General features: G+C 27.0%; 1 protein-coding gene across 33 annotated transcripts in view; it reads right to left on the reverse strand.

Annotated features, from left to right (window-relative positions):
* LOC129920696 (twitchin) overlaps positions 1-23,876 on the reverse strand; it is a 70,286-nt gene extending 46,410 nt beyond the window's left edge. For 8 of the 33 annotated variants that reach the window (XM_056002201.1, XM_056002196.1, XM_056002198.1 and 5 more), the window contains exons 1-21: positions 23,714-23,876; positions 17,009-17,582; positions 16,890-16,911; positions 15,587-15,749; positions 14,805-14,946; positions 11,730-11,865; positions 11,408-11,608; positions 8,414-8,715; positions 7,593-7,816; positions 7,110-7,512; positions 6,133-6,809; positions 5,013-5,444; positions 3,624-3,665; positions 3,390-3,434; positions 3,183-3,281; positions 2,446-2,553; positions 2,303-2,362; positions 2,012-2,107; positions 1,080-1,394; positions 762-887; positions 29-214 (exon numbers count right to left, since the gene is read on the reverse strand). In XM_056002201.1, coding sequence (XP_055858176.1) covers positions 29-214; positions 762-887; positions 1,080-1,394; positions 2,012-2,107; positions 2,303-2,362; positions 2,446-2,553; positions 3,183-3,281; positions 3,390-3,434; positions 3,624-3,665; positions 5,013-5,444; positions 6,133-6,809; positions 7,110-7,512; positions 7,593-7,816; positions 8,414-8,715; positions 11,408-11,608; positions 11,730-11,865; positions 14,805-14,946; positions 15,587-15,749; positions 16,890-16,911; positions 17,009-17,321 — 4,092 coding nt within the window. In that variant the 5' untranslated portion in view covers positions 17,322-17,582; positions 23,714-23,876. The other 25 variants (XM_056002223.1, XM_056002222.1, XM_056002203.1 and 22 more) reach the window with 20 other exon arrangements.
* Positions 23,877-24,588: the final 712 nt, after the last annotated feature.

The raw sequence follows: 24,588 nt of genomic DNA on the forward strand, positions 1-24,588 counted from the left end.
CGTGCGTGCTCGGCTTGCGGCGCATTACCTTAAGTATATGTTTAGCTTGTTGAGATTTTGCCGTTTTTGTAGTCTTGGTAACAGGCTTAAGAACAACCGATAAGAAATTCTCATTTTTAACTGGTTGCACATTTAAATACGACGAACGTCTACGTTGTGTTAATCTTGGGACACCGTCTAAAGGTACTTCCGTTTCAGCATTCGTTATTGACTTCTTTTTTTTTTTTTTTTTTTTTTAATCAACAACAATTTTGTTTTGTTTTGGTTTTAATAATGTTTTTGAAACAGTAAAAATCATTTTAACAACAACAAAGGGAAAATAATAATAACTTTTGGGAATATTTTCTTCACAAAAAGCAAAACAAATATAAACTACAAAATCATACAAAACTTACAAAAAAAAAAAAAAAACAAACATCTTCAAAGTGTGTGGGTTCTTCAAAAAAATATTAAACACCTTATTTTTGAAGATGCAAAAAATGCTTTTTTTTATATTTTAACTAATTACTAGTTTTTTAGTGCGTGAACTTTCTCTAGTTTATTAGTGTAACCCTTTTGTAAAATAAGTCCTTCAAATAAAGCAAAAAAAACCCTTTAGAGTCAGGCCAAAATTTGCACAATTCACTAACTCCGGTTTAACTAAGAGTTAACTCACCACTAAAAAACTAGTTCTTAATGTAATATAATGTTGTCTGTGTGTGTTTGTATGTGTGTGGGTGTAAACATGCAAATTTATAATACAAAATACAAATGGAACTCACCTCTGGAACAATAATAACTGGCTTGAGAGCAGCTTTCTCTTCTTCAGGAGCTTCAGTTGGCACTTTACCTTTGCCAATAGAAAGACGTTTTGGCTGTTCTGCCGGTGTTGGTTTTGCTTCCTCTTTCTACATAAATTACACATAACATACAAGGGAAAATAGGGTTAGCAAATACATATATAGACAAGAAAACAGACAATATGGATTTTTTATTTTTAAATTCAAACAAACATAAAAAATAAAACGGAACTTACAATTTAAGTGTATAATACAATTACATTTTAACAAATTTTGGGGGAAAAAAAAATACAATTTTACCTTTGGCAAGCCATTTTTAATAGCAACTTCTTCGGGTTCTTTTTTCATTTCAGCATTTTGTGGTTTTTCCATTTTCGATGGAACTCCCAAATCGCGACTAAAATCGGATTTTTCAAACTCAGATTTTTCATATTTTTCCAAAACAGGTCGTTCATAATCTGGAATCTCTGGTAGTTCTTCGTATTTGGGCTTAGGCTTTGCCTTAGCCTTTACCTTAGTCTTTGGTTCGGCTTTTGGTTCTTCTTTAACTTCTTTTGGCACTGATGTTTTGCGAAGTTTTGGAAGTTCTTCCAATGGTTGAATTTCTTCAACTTTCTGCGCTCGTATTTTTATTTTTTTTTTTTATTAAAAAAAACGTGATTTGTGATATAAAGGAAAATTGTTGTGAAGGATGCGAGGGGAAGAAAAACCAAAAAAATAATTGTGTTACATATTACGTTTTTTAACAAAAACATTGTATTTACATATAGAGCGAGTGAAATATTGGATAGAGTGAATGTGCGTTTAAGAAAAAAATAAAAAGTTTTGATTCTGTAAAGTTGTATAGAACAAAAATTATTAATAGGTTCGTCGACAGACGACAGAAATAAATGGTTCTTAATAAAAAAAAAATAAAGTTTTACATTAGCCTTAAAGATGATCGTTTTGAAGTTTAAAAAGTTTTTCAAGTAGCTATTCTTTTTATTTTTTCCTTAGACGTACATATAGAAGATAGCCACAGTGTGTTAGCGCCATTAAAGCTCAGAGTTTACGTGATTATTTACGTGAGTTTTTATTTATTTAAAAAAAATAGTAGAGTAGAGAAGAATTAGTGTTGAGATAAACACCAAATACGTAGAGAAGAAGAAAGAAGTATAAAGAAGTAGAATTGAAGACAGGCACATTGAATCAATCTCGATATTGAAATGAGAGATCCTCCTTTGAAATCTTACCTTTGGTTTTCTTTTAACAATTGGTTTCAATTCTGGAAGTTCTTCTTTTAATTCAACAGATTTCTTATTTGGTTCAAGTTTCTTACTCTCACTTGGCTTTTTGTTTAATTCATAAATAATAGGTTATGAGGACAAAATATGTGTGTTTTTGTTTTTTTTTTTGTTTTTTGTGAATGTGCGGGGAATTGGAAGTGAGGAATTTATATAAAAAATAAAAATCAGTTTTAAATAAATGATTATACATAAGGTATGACATAAAATTGCGAGTACAGATTTGAAAATGTATAATACCTCAAGTGCTTTCTTTTCAATTATAGATGCACGCCTGGATTCCGTCTTAGATTCCTCGACCTAATTATTGATTACATATATTTTGTTTTACAAAACCACATTCTTTGACATTTTCGACAAAAAAAAAATAAAAAAATATTTACCTGAATAGAAGAACGTCTGGAAACTTTTCCATCTTCGATAGTAGTTTGTTGAATAATTGAACTTCGACGAACTTCTGTTTTGGACTTTTCTTTGATAGAAATGCTTTCCTGTTTGTTGTTGTACAATCAAATAACGTGGACAAACATAAAAACATAGAACAAAAAAAAAAAAAAAACATACAGAAATAACATTTAACATAGACAACATTTATGTATATTCTTTTAAAGTTTTAATAATAATTCATTATTAATCCCAACATAGTTTAAAATTCAAATCTATGACCCAAATCCAAACTAACAATATTTTTACTCTATAAAGCTCTAATGTTCCTTCTGTAAAGCTTTTCCAATGTAACTAAGTTGCTTCTGTGAAGCTTTATAGAAGCAAAAATTGTTAGTTGGGTATAGATTTTGTGTCTCAAGAAAAACATCAGTGTGAAATAAAGTATGTACTTTAAATGTTAAAAAAAAAATATGCGTTTCAATGAAATTCGCACAAGGAAATTACCCCTCTCAAAGGAAAACGATTAATAAAAATCATTGCGTTTTAGGAGTAAAATCATTATAGAAGGTTTGTTTTTTTTTTTTGAGTGTATTACTTTTATCATTTTCCTTTAAAAAAAAAAAACTAAATTCTTTGCAATTTGCTTAAAAATTATAAGAAACCTATTTGCGACAAATAAGTTCCCCAAATCATGTTTCTTTTTTGCATTTAGCTGTCGTGTGTTTAATCTCACCTCATCTGATGGCTCATCATCTCTGGAGTCAACACTTTGTGGTGGTTTTTGTTTTGTGTCGGTGGTTTTGGTTTTGGGTTTAGTTTTATCTTCTGACTCCTATAATAATAATAATGTTGTGTTTTGTGTTGTTTTGTTGTATTGTTTTTGTCTTTTGTTTTTATTTTTAATAAAAAAAAAAAATATATATAAAATTATCACACATACCCGTCGTTCAACTTTCTTGAGTCCAAATTGATCCTTTTCTCCCTTCTGTAATAATATTAATTTAATTAATACCCATTATTGTATTACATTTTTTTAAGAAAAAAAAGCAAATAAATGAAAAGAAGCAAAAAGAAGTAGAATAATAAATTGTAAAAAAGAGATAAATTACAAAAAAAAAGATTAAAAAAAATCGACTGAATATATTAAACAATAAAAATGATAGTTAATGTATACCTCTTCAGGTGTGTCAACTGTGTCAACTCCATTGGGTTTGTCCTAATAAAATTTGATTATAACAAAAAACAAATTAATCTAAAGTGTAAAATTGTATTGTTGTACGAATTATTTCTTAGTTGTGCAAAGCGGAGTTATTTTTCTCAAATTCATCCAGATATACCGTCTTAACGTAAAGAAACTGTCGTAAGAATGAGCTTTTAGGGTTAGCTATAGTAAAATTAGTTCTTTTACTCTTTATAAATTTAAATTTGAAAATATCGGCACATTACAAGATAAGAGAGAAGATTTGCAACGCAAGTATTCTTGTTTCTTTTGATTGATTTTTTTTTATCTTAATAAGATAATTAAAGGCGGTAACATTGCAAATTCAAAAACATAACCGTGTGCTTTAGAAAGAAAACACAAGTTGGATACAGTTCCGGAGAATGAGCTTTAAAAAAAATTAAAAAAAAAAAATGTATAATTGTTGCGAAAACTATCCAACATTGGACACTTTTTTGTGCGTTAATCAAAATCACTTAAAAGTGGGACAAACTATAACTTTCTGAAATTGTATTATAATTTAATTTATGCACTGAATTATTACAAAACGAACAACAAATTTTAAACCAAGAATTTAAAATGTAAAAAAAAGTTTGATTCTCAGCTCTTTCGTTTAAACGAGACCTCCACAATTATCCGAATATTTAGCAATTTTAAAGTTTACATCATAATGTAAAAACACAATTGAATTCAAATAATAGGGATTTTATTATTTTTATAATGAAATATAGCATAAATATAAAATGTTCAGAATAATAATGGGTCAAAGCCATTATTCTATCAGTTGGATGTTTTAAGGTTTTTTTGATTCGATATTTTTTTTTTTTTATCAAATTTAAGAAATAAATTAAAGACACATAAAGGTATTCGTCCTTCCAACATTTATCTTGCAAAAGGTTTAAGACAAATTTCAAATGGACTTCACCAATTTATTATTGTGAATGTCTCATTTATATACCATTTCAATGTACTTTCATCCCACTGCATGATTTGGTTCTTAAAAAATATTGTCGTGTAATTTGTAGTTTATAAATAGTTTTTGATAACGAAAATGTAAAATAATTAAACAAAAAAACATAAATTAAATTATTTATAAGAACAAAATTATAAAAAAAGAGAACTTCATGGTTCTTGTCTGACGAATGCTATATAACAATATTAGTAAAGCGACACGCAGTTTATTAAATAGAGCAAAAAATATATATTAAATTGAATTAGAAGGGATTTTTATTTGTTTGCTGGATATTTGCATCTTTATATTTATAGCATTGACTTTTATTGTAGCTCGATTATTTTGTAGATATGTAATTGTTTATGTTACATTAACTGCCGACAGCAACTTACCTTTTCAACTATTTCAATTTTCTTTTCTTCAGGTTTTTTCTTATCTTCATCTTTCTTTTTCTTAATATCAATGCTCTTTTTCTCCTCTTCTTTTTTCTTAGTTTCTTCGACAAGTTTCTTAGATTTCTCTTCTTCAATTTTCTTTTCGTCTTCCTTCTTTTTCTTTTCCTCGTCTAATTTCTTCTTTTCGTCGGTCTTCTTTTTCTCGTCGGTCTTTTTCTTATCTTCTTCTACCTTTTTCTTTTCTTCATCGACCTTTTTCTTTTCTTCCTCGGCCTTTTTCTTTTCTTCTTCAACCTTCTTTTTCTTGGCAACTTCAACCTTCTTTTCTTCTTCGACCTTTTTCTTTTCTTCTTCGGTCTTTTTCTTTTCTTCTTCGACCTTTTTCTTTTCTTCTTCCTCGATCTTTTTCTTTTCTGCTTCCTCCTCAGCCTATTTTGTTATTATGTTTTAAATTTTGTTTTGCATTAATAACAAGGACGGGTGGGTTAAAAATTAACAAACACATAAGTTATACAAAAAATATAGACAAAAAGTATGTATAAACATCTAAAAAAAATTATTAACTTAAACAATATATATGATTATTTAAAGAAAAAGACCTAAATATAAACTTGGGAAAAGTCAAAGTATCTTCGTTCCATTTTTGTCAATTTCTAACAACGAGTAAGCAAATTTCTAATTTAAAATGAAAAATTATCACGTCTAAGAAAAAAAGTTTAAAATTTTAAAATTTAATAAGAAAAAATTAGATTAGAAACAAAATTGAAAATAAAAAAAAAGAACTATATATATCATCGCGAATCACCTCGTCATTAGATTTTTTACCCGGAGGCTTGAGCCTCACATCAAAAATAGTTTTAGTTTCTTTTTGTTCGAACTGCTTCTTCATTTCCTGTTTTTTAGCTTCAAGTTTTTCTTTTTTTTCTTGTTTTATTTTTTCTTGTTTTTCTTTTTCCTGTTTTTCCTTTTCCTCCTCTTTTTCTTTTTCCTTTTCTTTTTCTTTTTCCTTTTCCTTTTCTTTTTCCTTTTCCTTTTCTTTTTGTTTTTCCTTTTCCTCATCAATATCCTTATTTTTATCAATATCCTTATCTATATCCTTATCATTCTCTAACTCTACCTTTCGTTTATCTTCCGCTTCCTTCTGTTGTTTCTTCTTTTCCTCCTCTTCCTGTTTCTTCTTTTTGGCGTCCATTTTTTCAACAACGATCTTACATGATGATTCATCTTTGCCAATTTCATTGCTAATCATACACTTAAATGTGGCAGTGTGTTCCGATTTGGCTGAGCTAAATGTCAAACGGGCTGTTGTTCCATCAAATGTTGTTGTTATTTCTTTCGTTTCTTTAACAATCATTGTGTCTTTGTACCAAGTGACCTTGCAACTCTTATCAACTTGCTTAATTGCAACTAGCAATTCAAATGTTTTGCCTTCGTAAACCTTTTGATCGACCAATTTGCGTGTGATTTCGGGCTTAACTGCTTTGCGTTCTTCTTCAGGTATATCAACCAAATTGACAATCTGTGAAACTGCTTCACCTTTTTCGTTTTTAGCAATTAATTTATATGCACCCTTATCGGTTTCTTGTACTTCATTTATTTCCAACTTAACTGCAAATTCGCCTTCTTTAGTTTGTTCACACTGGTAGACATGACGTTCGCTTTGGTGAACTTCATTAGTTTCCTTGAACCAAGTACATTTTGGCTCGAATTTCGATGCAACAATGCACTCAATAACCACAGTGCGTTTTTTAATAATTTTAATAATTTTCGGTTTGTCTTTGATGACAGGAACAACTTTATTAATTAAAAAAAAAAAAAAAAGAAGAAAAAAAAATAGTTGTAATGTGTTAATTTTCCAATGTTATAGTGAGTTTCACGTGAAACTCAAAATAAGGCTGGTTTACTCATATACACATATCACAGCACATATCATCATAAGACAACTCATCATGGACAACCCATCATAAGAAAAGTCATCGTTGAGGTTCGTTTGGAACAAATTCATTTTTGTGGTTGTTTTATTTATGATGACTTGTTATATGATTTTATTTGTACTGTGATTGGTTCATTTGTATACATTTGTTATATACTTACTTTCAATATTAAGTGTCAAATTCGCATTTAATTCACCCAAATTATTCTTAATGTTACATTTGTATAATCCAGAGTCTTCAAGTTGTGGATCGATAAGCTCAAGTTTAATATAATATTCACCACCTCGGGTTTCTATTGACATTTTTATTCTATTTGTTTCTTTAATTGTAATATTATTACGGAACCAAATAATATCTGGTTTTGGATCGGCTTTAACTTTACATTCCATAATGACTAGTTTGCCATTATTTTCTGATATAATGCGGGGCTTTTCAATGAAGGTTGGCGGATCACCTTCTGGTTCGGGCTCAGCTTCAATATTTAAGTTAAGATTTGCGTTCGATTCTCCAAATTCGTTTTGAACATTACATCTATAGGTACCACCGTCAGCTGCACCTGGATCCTATATTTTCAAAAAAAAAAAAAAAAAACGATTATTTTCATTAGTATTTTGCAGCGCCATCTGGTATAAATTTAACATACTTTAATTTCTAATGTGAGTTCGTACAAGTCCTCGGAAACTAAAGTCGATTTTATTTTTATTTTCTTGGTTTCTTTAACGACATCTTGACCCCTGTACCAAGTTACGTTGGGTTCTGGTTTCGCTTTGCACTTACATTTCATCGTTATAAGTGTACCAGAGTCGTTTGGTATGATACGTGGTTTTTCGGTAAACGAGGGTGCAAATCCATTTGCGTCGCTTGTACCTACACACATTTGTACAAATTTTTATTATTATTTACTCTCATATAAAAAAAAAAAAAATAAATAAATAAATAAAAAATATATTTTAATTTAATGATAATTGAAAAGAAATATTGAAGATACGCAAACAATTCCATTAGTTTCAAAAAAGTATTATTGCTGTAACATAAAAAGCAAAAAAAATGTTGCAACTTTGTTTTTTAAGAATAAATGCTTGAGCATGAGATGCGCGATAAGAATATGATTTACTAGCATTTTTTTTTGGTTTGATGAAAATATCCTTAATTTTTAAATTGATAAATACATAGTATATTCTTAAAAGGATTAAAATATGATGAAAATGTTGAGAGAGAGGTACATACAAATTAATTAAAAAAGATGAACACTGAATCAATTTTTGTTATATTATACGAGTAAATAGAACGAAAATAGATTTTTTTTTCTGTATGAACCCTATACTAATGAATTATTTGTTGGTCTTCTTTGATAAAAAAAATAAAATAATAAATAAAATATATTTTGTCATACATCAGTTTTTTTTTTTTAATAATAAATTTGATAATTGAATTTAATATTTGTTCTTAGAGTGAGTAGAATACCTTGGAAATTCAGCGCGATATTTGCATTACTTTCTCCATACATATTAAATGCATTACATCGATAATTACCACCATCATCTCGGGTTGGATTTTTTATCTCTAATGTTAGAGTGTATATATCTTTCGCAGTTGCTTTACGAGACATTTTAGTTCTTGTTGAATCGTTGATTTGCTTATCCCCTCGATACCATGTGATGTCTGGCACCGGATGTGCCTCTAATATACATTCCATAATAAGAATGTCGTCTTCTTGTCGGATTGTCGGTTTCTTTGGAAAACGTGGAGATTTTCCATCGGGAATTCTATTTGCAATTCATGGTTTATTGTTTTTTTTTTTTTTTTAAATATTAATTTTGTATTATTTCTATAGTGAAACAAGTGGTATGTACGGTACGTAGGATAAATTATTATATATTGCATAGATTGCTTAAGCTTTATCAATATATTAAATAGCCAAATTCGATTTGAAAACAAAAATCTATTTAAATTAAATTAAGTATTTTGTTATAACCCAACATATCGCAGCACATAAATCATCATAGGACAACTCATCATTTACAGCCAATCAATCATAAGACAAGTCATTACAAACAAATGCTTCGATACGAACAAATTCATTTTGAGTACATTTTATTTGAATGTTATTCTTTTGTTGATATGTACCTAGTTGTTTTTATTTTTTGCTTAAATTGTTTTCCTTCGAAGGGCTGTTCATGATGATTTGTCCTATAAATTAGCTTTAAAGCGATTAGTTGAGTTGGAAAAAAAAAATCAAAAGCTCTTTCATTTGGTTATTTCACATGCCCAATAACTTCTTATAGGGTTTTTTTTTTATATAAATAAGCAAATTTGCTTAATTCCTTTTTGAGCTCCGCCTAACTTTATTCATGAATGTCCGAATTTATTTATCAACGGTTTTTTCAATAAAATTTTTTTCATTGTTGTTTAAATTATGTCAGTTTTTGTTCCACTCGAACACCCTGTTCTTCTTTGAAAAATCGTATAATATTATTATCATTATAATAATCTTGCCATACATAAACCTTTCCTCATAATCACCTTATCACCCTGCAATTGGAAATCCGAGTGTGAATACCCCGCGGACAATCTAGTCAGCAGACTCCATTTGTGCCAATAAATCAATGTATCTTAGGTACAAATAAGTTAATTTTAACCCTCTACTGCATGAATTAATATTAGCGGACGAAAAACTTTAAAAATGCTTTACATGGGTTCTTTGGGTTATTTCAAAACGGTTTACATTTAAAAAATTTGTTTAAATTTGTATATTTGTTTATAAGCCAAATTTGGCTTCGTATGCATTAAGGGGTAAGAAATTTTACTAATTTTATTTATTCAGATTATGTAAAGAATAAAATTAAAAAAATCAAAAGATAAATATTCATCATTTAAAAACAAAATAAAGTAAAATAAATACATTGCATTACAAAAGGTTAAGAATTAATTCAAATTTGGCTCATTTTAAGCCATGGAAACGAGAAAAGCAATTTGTTTTTTCCGTTATATATATTTTTTTCTGGTTCACATTCTTTCCACTGTCAAAGTAAGTCTTGCTCCAACATTTTCACCCACTCCCAGATCTTAAACAAAACTAAAAAGTAATAAAATGATTGAAAAATATTATAGGTAAGCCTCCCTCCCCCTAAATTTTTTTGTGGTTACGCCCCTGGAAATGGGGTTAACGTAAAAAAAATGTCTCTAAAAGTGAAGGGGCTCCATTTCTGAAGCTTCCAAGCAAAAAAAAAAAAATGAAAAGGAACAAAATTTTCCAACAAACAAATTTAACAAATTGTGTAGATTTAAAACCCCTTAATGCATACGAAGCCAAATATGGCTTCCGTACTTTTTACCCTCCCAAGACCAGGCCAATAATTTTTTTACAATAAAAATTGGTTCATAGCATACACAATTAGACAATCGATAAAAAATAAATTTTCAATTCCACTTTACTTTCCAAACAAACGCAGTAATTAACACTTAAAGTAGGAATATATTCTACACTTTCCTTTTCAATGCACACGACTGATCGACTCACCTGTGATCATAAAATACAGCTTTATTTTGTGTCGGACACACGAAAAAACTATCCTTTATGGGTTCTCAGAAACACAAAGAAGAGGATTGTATTGAATCTTTATAATTTGTTTGTGACAGAGAAGAGAAAAGTGCATACAAATAGACAAAACCATATTTGGCTTCGTATGCAGTAGAGGATTAAGTCAATTAATCACCTTATCACGTTTATTCCATTCGAATTTGGAGATTTTCTAAGAATTATGAAAAAACCATCACAGAATCCATTCGTAATGATATAATTTGTATGCAATTGTCCAATTCGAACAGATTCTGTAATTGATTTATTGGATTCGTAGCAAATTTCCAAAACGAATATAATTCGTGATAAGACTATGGTTGCCACTCCTACTGATCTGTTTAACTTTTTTAAAATTTTTGAGAAAAAAATGGTTAATCGTCTACCTAATCGAATACCTAAATTAATTGCCAAATAACCATTATTTTATTCTTTTTGTTGAGTTATCTTTTTTATATTTTTTCTGCAATTTTTTTTAGAAAAGTTTGACAGGAAGTCTTCAAAATAGAAAATTAATTTCCTTCGTTAAGCACAAACGGAAATCAGAATTAAAAAAAAAATAATGGCTGGGGTACGCCAAGGTTCTATTCTTAGGTCAGGTTAATATAAAAGTATGGCTTTAAAAAATTAAACACTATAATTTTGAGCTTTTAAATATTTAATACGTTGATTGTTTAGGCGTACGCTCAAATTGTGTTGACATTTCCGGTAGAAAACGAAAATGTATCAAGTGCTCTGGAATCAAGTTTAAAGGATTCATGCTGAAAATACGTATCCTTGCTATTTTATTCAACTCTACGCACATACAAAATATCCACTAGTTTAACTATTATTTCAATATTATGTGTATATATATTTTTTTTTATTATAATTCAGCTTACTTTTTTGAACCACCTTCGAAATTTAAATTTATCGTTGCAACACCTTCACCATGTTTGTTTCTGGCTTTCGTTTGATATTCGCCCTGATCACCAGAAACTACATTTGTTATTTCTAATTTTGCCATATGATATAATTTTTGATCCTCTTCCAGTGATATCTTGTAACGGCCTCCTTCTCTTAATTCTTCTTTTCGATGATACCTTGTTTATACCAACAATAATTTATAAATGTTTTTGTTTTTGTTTTTTTTTTTTTTTTTTAATAATAATCGAAGAATTGAAATTTTTGAATATGCAAAAAAAAAAAATATGTATTATGTACCAAGTAACTGTTGGCTTGGGTTCGCCTACACATCTGCATTCAAATGTTATATTTCCGCCATCTTCGCTTTGCCTTATAACTGGCCGTTCTGTGAATGTTGGTTTAATTCCATCATCTGGAACTGGAGCCTCATCGCCTACAGAGAGGAGTGTTACAAAATGGTCGTATTTTTTGATTTTTGTTTTCGTTTCTTTTTTTATTCACTTTTTTTTAAAAATAGGTACTTAATTGTTATTTATAAATTAAAATTAAAGTTTTTTTTTTTTTTTGTTGTTTTACTATGTTTTCTATTTGTCTAGTGTATAATTTTATTCTAGATAGTGTTAATGTGTTTTTTTTTTTTTTTAATAAGTGTGCAGCGCAATAGACTTTTGGACTTAGTTTAATTAAAAATTTTTAACAAAGAAAAACATTTGTCATCCATATAAAATATGTCTGATTCTGACGAATTTTTTTTGTACTTTTATGATGCTTTTTGCTTATAGAAAAATGTTTAGAAATTTAAACGAATCAATGTAATGATTTGGAACGTTCGATGAACTTGGTGCTTAACACAGTTTAGCCCAGCTGTTAAGCTATTTGGGAACTCTGACAGAGAGTCCTTATTTCTAAGTTTCCACCATGGATTACTAATTTTGTACTTTCGATTTGAAAAGAGCATTCCATCGTCACGGGTGCGACAATTGTACAACGAATTAATTGTTTACTTTTTTAATTCTACACATAAATGTACAAAATTTTATTTAGACTTTCATATAATAGCAACATTAAATTCGAACAAAGAAAAATGTGTCAATTTGATTATTTTTCAAAAAAAAGACAGGATTTTTCTCATGTCACGGGTGGGAGAAAAAAAAAGAGCGATGTTGAGTTGGGGTTTTTGCCTGGAGCATCATTGCGAATCTATTTTGTTTTTGTTTTAAAAAATTGGGTTGAAACCATAACATAAAGATTAGGCAACTTGTTGTCACGGATGTGATACGTGCGAATGGCTCTAAAAGAAGACAAGTTTTTTTTTTCAAATGAGGGAAAATGCCAAAGAAGAATACTTCTAGCAAGACCCTAGAGGATAAGCTTTATTCTTAAAACCAAAAGCTTATTTTTTTTAAACGAGTCGAACGATATTGATTGAAATTTTTATGGTTTATGTTGCAAATTAAGTGTAACGTTATTTTTTTCCCTAATTAATCCTTATTTTTGTTTTCTTATTTTCATAAATAGCTTAAAAATATGTAGCAAGATCATGCTTTTTGGCTTTTTTTAAGAAACGAAAGTCCTTAAAAAAAATTTTGAAATTAGCTCTCAGGGTTTTCTAAAAAAAAACATACCCAACTTGAAAATCAATATTTTAATTTTCCCACCCGTAGCAAACTAAAATTTACACATATGTATAATGTCCTTAAGAAAAGTCCTTCCCAAGGCAATGGTATGCTTGAATAAATCAAACCTCAGGGAGACCATTTAACGCTGCGCACATTAATTAAAACAAAAAAAAAACTTTTAGTTAGTTTGAATACTTTTATTTGTAATATTTTTAGAATATTTGCAAATGTTTTATTTTTTTTTTTTAATTTTTTGTTTTTTGTTTTTATATTAACTGTTAGAGCAAATGTGTTTTCTGAACATAAGAAATAATAATGTTTTATTTTACACTGGCATCAATTCCTTGTTTATATATATAGATAGTGATACATAAGTAAAAATAGCTTTGTGAGCTTATGAGTGTGTACCTTAATATTGTAGGTAAAACAAATAGTTCTATATAAAATGAGACGTTTTTTTTCGTGATATATGAATTTATAAAATATTTAAAAAAAAAAGTAATGAAGAAGCTTCTTGCGCAAACAGTGATGAAAAAGAATGAAGTGTTAAAATAATGTGTTTTTCTACCAATTTTCAAAAATGTGTTTAGTGAGACGATTATGAATTTTTTTTTCTATAAAAAAGAAATATAACAGGAATTTTTTGAAGCGGATACTACAATACTAATTAAAAAGTATTTGTTTCTTTTTATACATAGGTACTCATTTATGTTACTATACATAAAGGTATATTAAAAAAAAAAATGTCTGTATTAAAAATTAAATAGCAGATTTATTTATATATATAAAGAAATAGCGCCAGCATTATTTGTATGTTCATGAATTTGCATTTTTAATTAAAAAAAAATATATATTAATAAGTTAAATGTATTAATTTAATTGTTATAGGATTTTTTTTTTTATTTTTAAAATTAATAAACTCAATTTAAAAAAACGCATTAAAAGCATTTTACCTTTTTTAAATAATTTATAGATATTTTATTTTTTTGGCTCTTTTATATCAGAATTTTTCTTTAATAAAATTATTTGTTTATTCAAAGATGTATTGATTTACAAACATAATTATTTTTTATAATTTTTGGTGGTGTGATTTTATTTCTTATTTTTGTTTTAAGTTGATGTTGAAATGCGTGAATTTTTTATAAATGTTTTTTTTTTTGTTTTGTTTTTAGTAAGGTTTTAGTTAACTTTTTTGAATATTCTGTGAGCAAGATGTTAAAAATGTATTATGTTTATGTTATTAAAATAATGGTGTTATTTTTCTGTAAAATAAACAACAAAAAACAATATTTTTGAGCTTCTAAAAAAATATCAGAAGCTGACGAAAAAAAGTGAACTTGATTTATTTAAACAAAATAGTTAAACAAGATTTAATGTTAAATTTAGTTTTATTTTTGAAATATCTGAAAATCAAAGCTTAAATTAACTATAAAAAATGGGTCCGTTTTTTTTTCACCAGCTTCATTTTTGAAGTTATATATTTTTCAAAATTTTAGCTACTCAAAACTTTTTTTTTCGTCAGAAGTTTACACAACTACAATTTACTGATGGTTATTTTTTAATTCTATATTTTTTTTTTTTGTTTTAGATTAAATTCGATACTCAAATAAAATCAACAGTTCAACACATAGAAACGAATTTGAAACTTCTTTACACGTTAATTATATTTTTATCGATATATATATATGTATATATAAATTTCGTTTTACATATGTGTAAATGGAAAAAATATATAAAAATTCTCGGTACTTACTGTCAAAGTTTAAACTAATTGTTGCATTACTTTCACCGAGCTCATTCTTTGCATTGACCTTGTATTTTCCAGCATCTTCAACTGTAACATTTTTTATTTCAAGCGATGCAAAATAAGATTGTCCATCTTTGTCCACAGTTAGCTAAAGTAAATTAGTTAAAAACATAAAAATGGGTTTTAATTTTAATTTTGAATGACTTTTTGTCATTACTAATTTTAAATTGGTGCATAGAAATTTTAGAGCATGTTTAAGATCTTAGCGAAAGTAAATATTAAACTATACAGGGTGTCCCACAGTCACCATCAAAAACAAAAATCGTCTGTTCCTGTTATCGTTGCAGTTTTGTTCTGACTCCAATTTTTTCCGAAGTTAAATGAGGTAATTTTTAAGTTTTGCGTACTTTGTTGTTTTTTTTTTTTTTTTATTAAAAAATTGAAATAATGACTTTATTAAAGGTAAAGGTTATTATAAACTTTTTTTTATAAGTTTAATTAAAATGGACTTCCAAGGCCGTAGTATTAAAAAAAAAAAAACATTATTCGAGCTTCTTCAGGGCACGAATTGTTGAAATATTAAAATGAAAAAAATATAAAATTTAGATTTTGTTGTAAATTTATCTACAAACTTCACACTCGACGCATCCATTTGTGCATTTATTTATTATCGGTGGAAGATAATATTAACACAAGGCTTTTTAATTTTAAACAAAAAAAAAACAATAGATATGCCTAATTCATGCTCTAAGATTTATTTGGTTTTAAAATATACTAGGTTTACTTACTTTATGTCTTGGTGATTCTTTAACAGCGGTCCCATTATGGAACCATGAGATTGTTGGTTTTGGATCTGCATTAACACGGCATTCGAAAAGCAGGCGTTTACCATCATCCTCTTGTCGGATGGCTGGTTTTTTCGTGAATGTCGGTGCGAAACCGTCGATTTGTCTATATAGGATATTTATACATATATTTTATAAATATATTCAAAATTAAAATATTGATAAAGACAGAGAAAAAAAAACATTAAACAGAAATGCAGTTTGCAAGCAATTTTTTTTTTAGTCATTTTTTTTTTAAGTAAAACTTGAATTAGCACCCGGATTGTTTATTTTAAACGACTTTTTATAGTAATAAAGGTGTTAATTATCATTATTGGAATTATTGCAAAAAAAAAAAAAAATAGGGTACATACACCAACCCACTGTAGATAAAAACAAAAAATAACAAAACAATTCGATTTACTGAGTTATAACTGGGCATCGACTACATATTTCGCTGTATATAACACAATTGAATTATATCTTTAATAAACAGTTAAAAAAGCAAGGGACCGAAAATGGATTCTTGAGGGACACCAGAATCACAGATTGACTTCTATCGTGGTATGAAAATCTAAAGTTTTGTTGAAAGTTTCCGATAAAAAATGATATTGTTCAATCAATTTTCTTTAAAAAAATCTAATATGATAAAGAAGGTAAGCTTATCGTCTTTTATAGATCTATGCAACTATAGTTTATTTGCTTTGGAAGGGCAGTCATGGAATTATGCCTTTCACGAGAACCTGACGGATGTTCATGGTGCATAAATGTGGGTCTATATAACCAAAATAATACAATGTGCTGTTCCGAACAGAAAAGTAAAAATATGGTTTTTTGTTGTTTGTTTTTGTAGAATATATATAATATAGTAGAATATAATATAATATAGTTTTCGATTGTATTTCAAATTTAAACAAACAAAAATACAAATTGTTTAGAATACATTTAACAGCAAAACAATAAACAGGATTCTAATTATAATGTCACAAAACTCACCGTTCAACAAATTTTCCCTCTATTTTGTATATAGTTAGTATAAAAGCCGAGAAGCGTTATTAAGTAAAATTAAAAAAAAAATAAAAGAAGAAGAGAAAAATTACTTCAGTTATTTGAGCATTTTGTAGCTTTTTTTTTTGTTTTAAAATTAAATAAAAAAATAAGAGCGTTTATTGAAAAAGAGGGATATTAAATATATTCAAAGCTAAGCAATAAGCGATATGAATAGCGGTTTTTTTTTTATTTTTTATATCGATAAAAACGCTCTCACCTTTCCTTCGGTTCGTCAGCCGCTGTTTATTTTTGTTTTAAATAAAGAAAGTTTTTTTTTTTTAATTTCTTAAACATATTCGATACATAAAGTAGATGAGACAAAAAAAAAATACTTACGGCTAAAATTCAAATTGATCGATGCTGACACTTCACCTAGTTTATTCTTGGCTTTAACCTTATAAAGGCCAGCATCAGTTTCAACAACATCGTCGAGATCTAATACTACAGTGAATTTATTATCACCAATTGATTGAATTTTAAATTTTGTTCTAGCATCTTCAATTAGAAGTGTTTCACTGCGATACCATTCAATGTCTGGTTTTGGTGATGATAGTAATTGACATTCAAATATTAAACGATTGCCATCGTCTTCTTGTCGAAGCTGTGGCTTCTTAACAAAGCTGGGAGCAAAGTCTTCAGCCACTCCCATGCTGATTAAAATGGAATTTAATAAAAAAATTTAGGGTGACATATAAAGGAAGTTTTGTTTTTTTGCAGTCCTTTGCTTATTATTTTCTTTTTTTTCTTTTTCTTGTATATTCCTTTTGTTTGTATATTCCTTTAAACTTAAATTTAAAAAAAAAATAAAAGTTTTTTTTTTGTTGAACCAAATTAAAAAAAAATAACTATGTCCTTTTTCTCTCTCGCTCTCTTGTCATAGAATAGTTTTCGATGTTCTCATTGAATTGTCCTGTAAATATAAATAAATTAAATAAATAAATATAATAAATTGAATTAATTTTTAATTTTAATTTAATTTGCTTTAATTTATTTATATTAAAAAAAAAAAAAAAATTTTAAGCGAAAAAATTTTTCAATCGTTTATTAACTTTTTTTGCGGCAACATTTGTGCAATCTAAATTGAGATGTGTCACTGCCAAAATTTGTATATAAATCTAATTTAATCAGAGAAAGAATATGCACTTTTGTTTTGTTACACACATATCATCCGGATACACCAAAATCGCGCTTCAAGACTTTTTGAAATCTTTTTAATTGACTTGTGAAAAATATCAACATTTTTCTTTTTTGTTTTATAAGTATGTGTAAATTTTGTTTTGAGTGCGATTGTATGTTTATAATCGCGTCGGTCGTTTGCTCTGATCAAAATTAATACTTCCCAAAATAGAATCCTCATTTATTTGCAATTGAAATTCTAAACTCTTGTTTTTCTTTTTATTTTCGTTAATTTTCCGAGAAAAGAGAAAATTGTGATGCCAATGTGCATTTGGAGATGTGTGTTGTGTTATTTGCAAGAGAGGTGTTTTGTTTTTATATATGTATATGATATTCCAGAAAGTTGAAATTAATTTTCTATCATTTACCTATTGCCTCTCATAAACATTTACATAAACTGATTGTTAGTATGAACGATTAAAAAAAAACACAATTTTGCGTGTCCTATTTTTGAGAATGATTTCACTGGAAAAACAAAATGTATGTTATAAACAGCTTTAATTTTGCTTTGCCAATGATTAAATCTATAGTTTTTTTTTTTTTTGAAAATTAATTAAAAAAGCATTGTATACAGGGTGGCGCAGAAGTAATCTCAATAAATATTTGAAAATTTATCTTTCTTTTCATGAAAAGTTTTTAAAAATTCAAATTTAATGACATTAAGTAAAATTACATTCATATTATACACAAATGACCATCCCATAAATTGGTGATAGATTTTTGGTATATATTGTTTTTCGCAAAACATGGTCTTTTTCTTTTTTGTCAACTATTTTATACCAATCGAATACTTGAATTTTGGGTCTCTGTTTGCAATAATTAAGATATATACAGATTGCATATCTTTGGCTTAGAGTGAAAACCTTCTAACTGCCTCCTGATGCTAACTCCATATAAAAACTTGATTAAAAATGAAAAAAAGCTCAGAAATCTTATGAATGCTTCAACGTTTAGCGGAATGCAGTCTAACGAATAAATGTATATTATTTTGGGCTTATTCAATTACCTAGAAATCATTTATTGTTTGATATTCCTGTAAGGACTGTAAAAGTAGAGTCAGCTCTAAGCCGACGATATGAAATTACTTTTGCAACCAACCTAAATAAATTACTCTAAGAACTTAAGTATTTTGTTCATTTTCATTATATTAAACTCTATTTTTAGTGTTTATCATGTATTTCGTTTTAACAGAACGTTTTGTACTCAATGTTTTCCAAAATATTTTCCCCAATAAAATCTCAAAAATGAGATCGCTCTTACTTACAACATTGATAAGACAAAATTTAGAAAAATCAAAGTAAGCTTGAAATTAGCTGTTATGGTGTTAAGCCCTTAAAAATAATTAAAAGCTAAAAATGGTTAAGCTTCCAAGTGTTGATTTATTTCAAACAACACTTAGTTCTCAAGGAGTTTGACGAAATTTTGCAGCAACTCCACTCTAAAATTAAATGCTTTTTGATCATTTGTGATCAGAAGTTTTATAAAGGCTTATAACATGTTTGTCATCAGGGTTTTTTTTTTGTTTTTGTTATAACAAAAGAATAATTTGAATATCACCAAAAAAAAAAAAAAAAGAAATTGGATTCAATTTGTATATAACTTTTTATAATATCAACCCTACAAACAATTTTGATTCTTTAAATGAAATTAAAATAAAACGAAAAAAATTATCAATTATTAAGAATATCTTCATATAAAATGTTGGATAATTTTGTTGTCAAAAGATTGCTGAGAAATAGGTAATAAAATTGAATAATTTTAATTTCGAAAACTATTTTTGGGTTGTTTCAAAAAGCTAAGGTCATACAGTATTCGTATCCACTTCTTTTGTACCAAGCTGATATTTAATTGAATTTCTATCAATTCAAATTAAAAGAATGTTACTTTTTTGTTGTATTGTTTAATCATAATGTTGTTTGGACATACAAAATATTCATTTTAAAATTGATATATATTTTTTTATAAATATTTGAATAAAAAAGTGAAGAGTTGAAATTTCATGAATGAAAAAGTGTATACAACAATTTTTTTTTGGCAAAAGATATGAAATGAGTAAAATACCTGTGAGAAAGCGAAATTGAACGTAAACAATATTACTAGACCTTTGAATTGTGGTAAAATTACAAAAATTGCGATTGCTAATTTATCAATTGATAGTTGATAAATACTAAAAATTGGTATTTTAAAGCCTAATTTATTTGAAAACTGGTCAACTATTTGATTGAATTTTTCAATAACATTTCAATCAATAAAAGTGGGCATAATTCTATATTTTAAAAACTTTTTTCCATCATTATCATTTATGTAGTTTTAAAATTTAATTAAATTAAAATAAAACACCTCTAAGTTCTGGACAAGTTCAACTTTGAATCATTTATCTTTTGGACATCGGAATATATGTATCTATATCATAGTATCAATAAGTAACTCAGGTTTAGATTACAATAAATCCATACCTTGATTTTTGGAAATTTCTATAAATCAAGTAATAACGTTCTGAAACTAAAACATACAAAAAATAATAATAAAAATCGAAAATTGTAAACGTTGTCGTGTCTAAGAATACATATTCGTAATACATACATTGTCTAAAACACAGATTTCCTCCTGTTTTTTCTGAAGGAAATTAAATTGATTTATTTTAAAATCAAATCTGCAGATCTGGATTTTTCGACAAAATTTGTGTTCTAATAAAACTTTCAGATGTTATGATATGCTATTAAACAAATATAGTATTAAACAAAAATGGAAAAAATTTTAAACGAATTTTGTATGAAATAATGAAATGGAAATTTGACAGTTTCACTGCAATAATTAACATGAAGACAAAGTTACACCAATACAATGACAAAAAGACTTTACTATAAATTCTTGAACGCGATTAAGGCTTTGTTTTAAGACTTTGGACAAGACTACCTACTATATCTAATCCTTGCATGACTTGGAAATATAAATTAGTTGAAGTTTTACTTAGGATCTTAAATCAATTTTGTTTTTTTTTTTTTTAGTTAGTGATGGGAATAGAATATAAAAGTATCGATTTATTCGATAATATTTTAATATTAATTTATTTGATTGTTAATGAGTAATGACCATACATTTATTCATTACTATTTTCAAATAGCTACTGCAGTTAAATAAAAAAAAAAATAATTTGTGGAACGACACACCATGAAGAACCAAAAAGTAGTGACTAACAACTTTAATCATTCTCGTGTGTAAGTAATCAATTTGTTACAATGGAAGGGACCTACAATTTACCTTCAAGCCCGAACGACTTAACAGTGTTGCACTTTTTCTATGACATAGGTCCGTACCTATTTTTTTCAGGTGTTGGAAGCTACGATTTGAACCTAGACCTCTGCTGTGATAGTCCATCAAACATAAAATGTATCAGTTGCTACAATTAATTAATTTATCAATTGGATATTGTGTATGTTAACTGAATATGGAGGACCTGTAAAAAATGTTAAGTGAACGAGTTTGTTCGATAGTTCATGTCATTCAGTTTATACGACAAATCATATCATAGTTTTTTATCACAGCTTAAAGCGAGTAGGACAATTTATATGTCAAAAAGTATTTTATATTTTTTTTTTAATTTGAAAAATCGTATTTTGTATTATATTTTATTATTATTAATTAAATATCATATTCTATTGAGTCCTTAATTGATTGATATTACTAATACAAGTGGTATCAATCGAAATGGGTCTTTCATATTGCTTCTGAAAAAGACATAAGAGTTGGGTTGTGATGTTCATGCCAGATCTGCAGAGTCAAACAAATAATATTTTGTAGGACAAAAACTATAAAAAGGGAAACAGAATGGGTCAGTTAACTAAGACTCATGAATTCATCTTTAAGTTCATTAGCCTACAGAGGAATCTTGTAGCCAAAAAGTTGAAAACAAATATGCAAATAATATTATGTTTTTTTTTTTTTTTTTTTTTTGTGAAGTAGGTTCATAATTTTTGGTTATATTTATTATAAAACTATAAGCGATTAAAATGTTAGGTTTAAAAATCTTATATTGATCTAGCACATTTAAGGTTGTGCAAAAATGTGGGAATTAAAAGAAATTGTACTAGTTTATTTTGTTATTATTATTATTTACTGGTTAAATGTCGGTAATTGAGATTTTTGTTATATTTTGTAAAAAAAAAAAATTAAATGGTGACCATTTATTATTATAATTATTTCGTTTATTCCATTGAATTTTTTTAAGATCTTTTTTTTTTAACTAATTTTTAATATTTAGATTAATTAATTTAAAATTATATTATTATTTTTTTTCTTGTAGAAATTGCATAGAATATGCTTAAAATATGAATAATACAAATTGTATAAAAGTGTTTCATTTAAATCTGCTTCTTTTTCATTATTTCACATGATTATCGTTCGAAATAGATACACGAATAGGTACCACCCACTCGGACTTATAGTGTTACATTATGTATTAAAAAAAAAAAAAAAAAAAACATAAAAATTAAATAATTTAGGAGCCAAGGTAAATTTTTTTGCCACTCAGAGAGACAATTTTGAGAAGAAAAAGAAAAATTACTCTTATTTAAATTCCTCCTCCCACTTTCAAATTAATCATATATCCCTGTGCAGAGAGCAGATACTTTTTTTTCACCTAAAATTAACTTAATCTATTTTTTGCCCAGTTTTATTTTTTTTTTTTTTGTTCTTTCATTTTTATTTCTTGATGAAATCACTTGAGCTTGTCGTTTATTTTTATGGAAGCGGAAACTTGATAATTTTTATATTTTGGAAAAGTGGAAAATTTGTTGAAATGAAAAAAAAAATGTATATATTTTTAGAAATGGGATTCGTTTTTAAGGTCGTTCAAATCATACAACTACTACAACCTAAATCAAATAGTAGGTCAAATAGAAAATATTGAAATAAATTAAAAAAATTAAATTATTTCTTAAGTTTAAGTTAAATCAAAGTAAATTGAAAAAAAATATATTAATATTGATATAATCCAATAAGGCTCGGGAAAACTCTTTTTGAAAATGTTGTTGATTGGTGGTAGAGTATTGCGAGGTGATAACGATTGACTTTATTTTTCACACTTTTTTTCACAACATATACCTACATATATGTATTTATACATATATGTATAAATTAATATGTATAAAGTAATAATTTTTCACAATTTTTTTAATAAGGATTTTTAAATGCACAAAGTTGAGCAGGCATAGATACCCTCTTATTCACAAAGAATCTTTGATTTTACTTACTACTCCCGGTAGGAGTAAAAGAAAATCTATTTCTAATTTTATCATTTTTATTTTCTTTGCACACGCACTATTTTTTTTTTTTTTTTGTGTGTATATTTTTTTTTAATATTCGGTGTTTATATGTAAAATTTTTAGATCAAACACATTCAAATGCATATTTTTTCTGTTTTATTTTTGCACTGAAATTAAGTATTTACCATAAACGCGCGACGAAAAAAGTTTTTTTTTAAGATATTATTAACTTTGAATAATAAATAAAAAGTAAATTCTTATTGTGTGTATATTTTTTTTTTAATAATTTGCACTGCAATGAAATAAACCGCGGCGATTGAAAAATTTTTAGCAACTTTTTTTTTTAATCATTGCATTTTTTAAGATAATCTTATATTAAATTTGTGTTAATTATTATTATAGTAAGATATTTGACGATTTATGTTTGTTGTTGTTGTTGTTTTTGTTGTTGTTATTATTGTTGTCCTGATTTTTTGTTGTTGATATTATTGTTATTTTAAATTAAATATTATAATTATAATTAATGATTTATTTCCCATATAAACTAAATATCCACCTGAAGAAAATTATTTTATTAAAAAAAAAAAAAAACAATAATTACTTTGTATAACAAAAAAAAATTTGAATCTCAAATATTAATCCGTTTCCTTGCTTTTTTTGTTCTTTGCTCTTCTTATTTTCCGAAAAAACCGACGACCGATACGACTCGATGGTCGATGGATATGTGCTGATGATTCGTTATTAAAGTTTAAACTAAACGAACATTTTTGTCCGAACTTGATTCACGATAAAAATTCTCAGAGAATTTTTAATTTATTTTTTAATTTTAAGTTTAAAAAAAAAAAATAATTCTCACGCTCTCTCTCTCTCTCACTCTCTCTCACGCTCTTTGCTGTTTTATTAATAAAACACATTCTACAGTGTATCTCGAGATGAAACACACTCGGCGAATTGCAGTTGTAAAATTTAAAAAAAAGCAAACACTTTTCTATCTTTAGTTCTAAGTTAAAATAAAATATACAGAAGGAATGAAATTGTATAAAAAGAAAAAAAAAATATACTGTTATATGTACACAGTTTTTTTTTTTTATTTAATGAGAGATGCCGACGTGCCTTCTTTCACCGAAGATGATGTGGTGCTTTTTTATCGTTCCGGTTCCTTAAAACTTTTTTTAAATCACTTTTACCTACTAAACTTTATTAAATGCATTGAAAGTTGAAATTTTGTTCTGAGAAATGTGAAATGTAGATATGTTTGGATATTTTGAGTATATTTTTTCTTGAAGATTCTGCAGTTTGTATCATCACTGTTTTTTTTTTTATTTTAAAATTATTAAGGAACCTAGAAACACTTCTTCAACGAAAATGCAATAAATATATCTTTTTTTTTCAAAACAATCGAAGTATTTCAATCCGGTTTAAAAGATCTTGAATTGCTTTAAATAAATAAATAAAAACTACATCACAATTGATACT

Source organism: Episyrphus balteatus, chromosome X (assembly GCF_945859705.1).
Source record: "Episyrphus balteatus chromosome X, idEpiBalt1.1, whole genome shotgun sequence".
NCBI classification, from domain to species: Eukaryota; Metazoa; Arthropoda; class Insecta; order Diptera; family Syrphidae; genus Episyrphus; species Episyrphus balteatus.